The sequence below is a fragment of the Corvus brachyrhynchos genome, unplaced genomic scaffold, assembly GCF_000691975.1.
Source record: "Corvus brachyrhynchos isolate BGI_N302 unplaced genomic scaffold, ASM69197v1 scaffold2656, whole genome shotgun sequence".
Taxonomy (NCBI): Eukaryota; Metazoa; Chordata; class Aves; order Passeriformes; family Corvidae; genus Corvus; species Corvus brachyrhynchos.
In genome coordinates, this window is record NW_008238736.1 from 1 (window position 1) to 6,830 (window position 6,830).

The window sequence follows — 6,830 nt, forward strand, 5'->3', positions numbered from 1 at the left end:
CCCCATCCCTGCACTCACAGCCCCATATCCTGTGCACTCACAGCCCCATCCCTGCACTCACAGCCCCATCCCTGCACTGCTAGCCCCATCCCTGCACTCACAGCCCCATATCCTGTGCACTCACAGCCCCATCCCTGCACTCACAGCCCCATCCCTGCACTGACAGCCCCATCCCTGCACTCACAGCCCCATCCCTGCACTCACAGCCCCATCCCTGCACTGATAGCCCCATCCCTGCACTCACAGCCCCATATCCTGTGCACTCACAGCCCCATCCCTGCACTCACAGCCCCGTTTTGAGGCAGCTGCAGTGCTGAGAGCAGTTCATGGCTCCCCCACAGCACTGTCTTCCCTTCAGCACCCAGAAGCACCAGCACAGGTCCCGCTGTGTTAATTATGCACCGCTTGTGCACGTGTGATCTGGGAGGGATGTAACAAATTCCTGTGTTTGGATCACCTGGAATTGTGTGGCTCAGCCCCCTGTAACTGGGAGGGCTTGGGAACATGCCAAGTGCCTGTTCAGAGGTGATGAGCAGCAAAACTGTCAAAAAGGAGGTGAAAAGGAGTCTGTGCCAGGCGCTGTGCACGGGGCAGCGCCTGTGACAGGAGGAGGCTGAGCAGGGGGAGGGGACAGGGGAAATCCCTGTCACGTCTCTTGAGGGCTGAGGCACACGGGAAGGAGCAGATGTTCCTGCCTGGGACTGTCCTGCACGACGCTTGGGGCGTTTGAGCGAGAAAATTGAATGAGAAAACATCCCCAGGTACTTCCTTAAACGAGAAACAAACGCCGTGGTGCTGCTCCTTGCAGGTCCCCGTGGCCTTCAATGACGCCTCGTTTAACTTCTCTGAGGAGGAGTGGAAGAGCCTCAACGAGTGGCAGAAGGAGCTCTACAGGCACATCATGAAAGGCAACTACGAGGCCGTCATCTCCATGGGTAACGACGGGCCAGGGTTTGCCCTCAGCCTCCTGGCACGGAGTTTTCCCGGGAACTGGTGGATGGATGGAAGCAGCCCGGTGTGCTGCGGGATCAGGGAGGGGGTGGTGTGCTCTGGGAAGGCGTTACACAGCCCTGGCAGTGAGTTCAGCCCTCACAGCCACGTGCAGGGTGGAAGGATGTCATGAGTGTCACCGCAGGGACAGTGGATCCCCGATGGTCCCTGCGGCCCGGCGAGCGCTGGGATTGTGAGGAGGAGGAGGGGAAGTGAGAGGACCCTCAATCCAAGCAAAGCTGGGGAAGAGGGAAGTTCCTTTGTCGCGCCAAGGTCCACCGATCCACTGCGCTGGGTGCATCAGCCCGCTGGCTGCTTAGGGCAGCAGAGGGTGCCCTGTGCCCTGCCTCTGAGGTTCCTTCCAGCCCTTTCCATGGGGCCTTCCATGAGGGAGAAGTGACATTTGCCTGGGCGCTCTGTCCAACCCTGGGGAGCGAGTCCTGCTCGAGGTGCTGCAGGATCTGCTGGGGCAGAGATGGGGAGAAGCAGCGGGTGAGGGCGAGCTCTGCCTCCTGCTTTCCCCTCAGCAGCTCAGGGCAATGCATTCCCAGCCAAAGGAACGCGCTCCGCTCGCTCCTGCCAGTCCTGGCCATGGGAATTCCCTCTGGGGAACACGCTGCCTTCACAACATGTTCCAGAAGTGACCTTGCCTTGGCTGGACAGTGGGTGGGAGCACAGATGCCGTCCCTGGTAGCCAGACACTCCCCTGTGCCGAGTGCAGGCTCATCCACCTCCCCGCCATCCAGCTCTGCCCAGTCCAGGCCTTTTCTGCTTTTTTTTCTCCCCTTTATTTCTTTGAACAGAGGTTTCCTGCAGTCCCTGTGTGCCAGGGCAAAAGGTGAAGGGTAACCACAGCCCCCATTCTCCTGTTTCCAAACCGATCCCGTGTCCTGCTCCTGAGGCATGGGAATGCAGCAGTCCTGCTGGAGGGGATCTGGGGATCTGAGCCTGGAGCTTAGAGAAATGTATCTGTGCTTCATCCCAAGGTTTCCCTTGAGAAACGAGGTTTAGGGGTTTGGCTCCTGTGTAAGGCAAACGGATCCACCGGAGCAGAGGTGGAATTTAACCCCCAGGGCCTCCCACGTGTCTGGAAGTGAAGTTTTCCGCTCTCCGCCCGAGGAGAGATGGTGATTGTCCCCTTTCCCCCACCAAAATCCGCGAGCAGCCCGTGACTCGGACGTGCAGGACGGAGCGGTCCTGGCTGGAGGGAACCGCACGGGGAGGGCAGTGCTGGCAGCTCTGGTGCTGCCCCCGAGCTGAAGTCCCCATTGTAATGGATCCGCGGACCTTAGCGGAGAGGAGAAGACAGGAGAGCCTGCAGGTAAGCGCAGATGCCTTTTCTTACTGTCCTCCTCACGCTGCAGGCTGGGAGGTGCTCCTCACCTGAGCAGAGTGTGCTCCTGCATCCAGGGCCCACACAAGGTGAGCGCGGCAGATGGGTGAGAGCAGCTTCCTAAGCCTCTCTCGTTCGTTTCCCAGTGAAGGAAGGTTGGTGGGCGAAGGCTGGAGAGTCGCTCTCTCACCAGGGCAGGGGAAACATCCTCCTCCTCTTTTTACATGCAGACGCTGCCATTTCCAAGCCTGAGCTGCTGACACGGATCGAGCAGGGAGAGGATCCCAACGCTGAGGATCAGGAGGACTCGGAGGGAGGGGAGACCCCCACGGACCCCAGCACTGGTGAGCCACAGGATTCCTGGGACTCGGCGGGGAGGTGGAGGCAGATGTGGGGCAGGCTGTTCAGTTCTGTCAGCTCTGTGCTCAGGTACAGGGGGGGCTTCGCTCTCCTGCTTGTCTCCCACCTGATTCATCCATCTCTCCTGGAATCCTCTAAAGCAGCTGGAAGGTTGGAGTGTAACTCCTGCTCTTTTGTCTTGCACAGAGTTTTTCTTCCCTGGGCCCGATGACAGCTCGTGGGGTAAATATGAAGAGACTCTGGCTGAAAGCCACGAAGGCTCTGAGGAAGAGGAGGGCATGGAGGTCCCTGGTACATGTGAGTGCACTGAGCTGCTTTGGGAAGTGTCCCTTGCCTGGATGTGCTTTTGGCTTCCCAGCCTCATTCCCAGGAGCAGCTCAGCTCTTCTGGATGGTGCTTTGCCAGAATTTCAGATAGTTGGGTTTGAGTCACGGTTTATACCATTGCAGATCCTTCAGCCTCAGGCACTGTACAAGCCCATGAGGAAAAGAAGTTTTATTCCCTTTTTCTCTGGTTTCTTTTTGCTTTTATCCTAAACCACACATTCTTAAAGACCTGTCCTGCTTCACCTCCTGCTGAGGGACCCACTTTTTTCCTCTGGCTACCTATCTATAGCTAGATTATATATATAATATTATATTGCAATATAATTGAAGGCAGGAAGTTGCTGGAGTGTGTCCAGAGAAGGGAACGGAGCTGGGAAGGGGCTCAGGCTGGAGCAAAGGAGGCTCAGGGGGGACCTTGTGGCTCTGCACAAGTCCCTGACAGGAGGGGGCAGCCAGGAGGGGTCGGGCTCTGCTCCCAGGGAACAGGGACAGGAGGAGATGAAAAGGCCTCAAGTTGTGCCAGGGCAGGTTCAGGCTGGAAATAGTGACAATTTCTTCCCCAAAAGGGGCTGTTACGCATTGGAACTGCCCAGGGCAGTGGTGGAGTCCCCATCCCTGGAGGGATTTAACAGCCCTGTGGACGTGGCACTTGGGGACATGGTCAGTGGTGGCCTTGGCAGTGCTGGGGCTCGCTCTCCGAGGCCTTTTTCAACCTCAGTGATTCTGAGATTCCAAGTCAAACCCATCTGGCCTCGCCTGTATCCCAGGACACAGTAGGTGCTCCCAGCTGGACTCGCAGCCCCGTCAGTGCCAGGCTCTGAGCTGGGTGCGCGCAGCAGAGACCACCCGTGTCCCGAGGGAATTGTGATGTAAATAACAACCCAGTTCTTCCTCCCCAAATGACACGAGTGTCTCTGCTCTGCCAGACGAACAGCCGTGCGACGAGGAAGGCTCTGAGAGCCTGGAGCTTTCCAGGTCGTTGACAGGAAAGTGGGAAGAAGTTTTCTCCAGCCCAGAGGAGGAGATGCAGTCGAGCAGCAAGAGCCAGAGCGGGTCAGCCCCGCCGCAGCGAACGGCGACGGGCAACGGGCTGAGGCGCTCCGTGCGCCGCGGGAGAGACTTGGCCAGGAAGGATCCCGAGGAGGCGGCGGCGGACAAGGGGCCCTACATCTGCTGCGAGTGCGGGGAGAGCTTCCTGGACAAGCAGCTCTTCGCCACCCACCAGAAGGCGCACGCCAGCGAGGAGGCCTGCACGTCCCTGGAGCACAGCGAGGGCTTCCGGCAGAAATCCAAAGCGAAGGGCCAGGGCCCCTCCCGCTCCAAAGCGTCCAAGCGCCCCGACGGAGAGAAGAGCTCGGGATTCAAGTACGGCTTCGTCAGGCACCAGGTGAACAACATGGTGGAGAGGCCTTACACCTGCTCCCAGTGCAAGGAGAGCTTCAGCCTGGAAGTGAGTCTGATCCTGCACCAGAAGCTGCACACGGGGAAGGGCGACGGGCCGCTGACGTGCACCTACTGCGGGAAGGACTTCCGAGACCTCTCCAAAGCCATCCGCCACCAGCGCATCCACACCGGGGAGAGGCCCTACCAGTGCACCGAGTGCGGGAAGAGCTTCATCCGGCGGGACCACCTGCTCAAGCACTGGCGGGTGCACACCGGGGAGACCCCCTACCAGTGCCCTGTCTGCGGGAAGCACTTCCGCTACAAGGAGTCCCTGAATTGCCACCAGAAAATCCACTCCCGCAACCCGCGGCCTGGGGAGGATTCCCAGCACAACCTGGGCTCGGCGGGCACCCAAACCGACCATTTCTGCATGAAAAAAGAGACTAAGCAGTAGCCATGGTGGGGCCGGGGCAGGAGGGCTCGCGGTGACCGTGACGGTCTGGCAGGTGGACGTGCAGCATGATGGCAGGTGACTTGTATCGCAGCTAATCCATGTGGTCATGCTACGAAGCCCGCTTTGGTGAAGCATCCAAGGAATTCCTCTTAAAGACTCTGCTCGGCCGGCCCAGGCAGGTCTGGGACCCCGCGGGGTTCCGTGGCACTTCCACCGCGGCGCAGGCCCCGTGCTCGCTGTTCCCTACGCAGGGTTGGATTCTGCCCGTAGAGAATAATCCCGAGCGATTCTCTGGGGTCCGTATATAGCAGGTGTTCCCCCACCTATCTTTGTGCATATTCAGGAGTGACAAGCTTTCGCTTTCTTTTTTCCACTCGTTTCACTGCAAGGCTGGAAGCGCGAGGAGGGAGGGAGGGAAGGAAGGTGCCATTCCCAGCCGGCCGCCCGCTCCCGCTGCGTTGCCGTGTCCCGAAAGGCTGCGAGGCCAGGACTGGGATGAAGGGAAGAGAAGCGAGGCAGAGAGGTGGTCAGGGCACGACGCGGGATTTGTGGAAGGCGGAAAAGCGGAGAGGAGAGCGTGGCAAAGAGCGGGGTGAGATGAAGCAGGTGCAGGAGAAGGGGCTGAGGACATTGGAGCAGGAGGAGTCGGGAAGGGCAGCGTTTGGAGGCGTGCTGGGCTCACTCGCACGAGGAGGACACGTCTCCGTTCTTCTGAAGGGTGTCACTGGCACCAGCCGGGCTGTGGTTCCCCTCTGGCGTGAGGGAACGGCGCTGCTGGGCCGACTCACGGACTCCTGGCAATGAAGGTGATTTTATTATTATTTTTTAACTGGGTTTGGTCTCACTCAGGTAAGTCAGACGAGTGAAAGCAGCTTCTCCTAACCCCTGTAAAGAGCTATTTGGTTTTTAGTTAACCTAGAAGTAGTCTATTATTATTAATTATTATTATTATTATTAATTATTATGATGATAATACTACAAGGAAAGGTGTGACACTATATTTCACAGTTGCTCTAAAACACTTCCATGTATGCGATAACCGCCCAGAGTTTTCCAGCTGTTTGTGTAAATATTGGATGACTTCTGGAGCTGTTGGTGTTGTTCTGAGGTGGCTGTACGTGGTGTCTCTTCGCTCTGTATCGTCAGCTGCTGGTTCGTGACCGTGTTTTGTAACAACTTTTGTAAAGTCTGTCAATACAGTGTTTCCATTCTGAATTCCGTGTACTGGTACCTGCAGCTCCCTCATCCTGCTCCTGGCTGTTACTCGGGAGCTTTTCCAAGTAATTGTGGAACAGGTGAACAGCACAAGCCAAGCTGAGCATCTGGAGAGCCAGGCCTGGCAAACGAGGCTGCTCTGGGATGCTGCATCTGGCACTTGGGATTTGTGTTTTTGACTTTGCTCCTACGGCTGGAAGCAGATTTTGGGTTTGTGCTCTGGGAGTCAGCCTGTGCCACAGACTAACAGGGCTGTGGATGGCTGAGGAGTCCCTGGATCTGGGGTGGGATGGAGCCGGGGCATCCCATGCCCAGGATGAGGGAGAGGGAGAAACGCTGGTGGCTGTGGCCATGGAGCTGGGACCATGGAATCATGGAACGGCCTGGGCTGGAAGGGACCTCAAAGGGTGCCCAGCTGGTGCCACACACTGGGGGCACTTCCCTTCCAGGCTCCCCCTCAGCCCAGCATTCCCCATGCTCTTCCCTGCCAGAGCCCAGGACACGGAGACAGTTCCGTCTCCCCACCAGAGACCTTCAGCAAGGCTCAGGGGTTGTTCCAGCTTGGGACCTGGTGTGGGAGGTGGAGAGGGCAGCTCATAGGTCAGAACCACTGTGGGCATGTGGCACTTGGAGCCCAGAGACCGGGGAGTGCCGGAGCCCCTCAGCCATCCCAATCCATGCCGGGTGCCTGGGGAGACAGAGCAAGTGACCCTGGGTGAATCCCCCCACACTCTGAGTGACCCCAGGGGAATCCCCCCACACTCTGAGT

The 6,830-nt window shown here is 58.2% G+C and overlaps 1 protein-coding gene across 1 annotated transcript; it reads left to right on the forward strand.

Moving 5' to 3' along the window:
- Positions 1 to 731: 731 nt before the first annotated feature.
- LOC103618322 (zinc finger protein 777-like) lies at positions 732 to 6,061 on the forward strand (the record flags this gene model as incomplete). Its single annotated transcript, XM_008636706.2, has 4 exons — positions 732 to 935; positions 2,554 to 2,667; positions 2,870 to 2,980; positions 3,936 to 6,061. Coding segments are annotated over 4 exons (1,340 nt in total), but the record flags the coding sequence as incomplete, so codon positions are not given.
- Between the last annotated feature and the right edge of the window lie 769 nt (positions 6,062 to 6,830).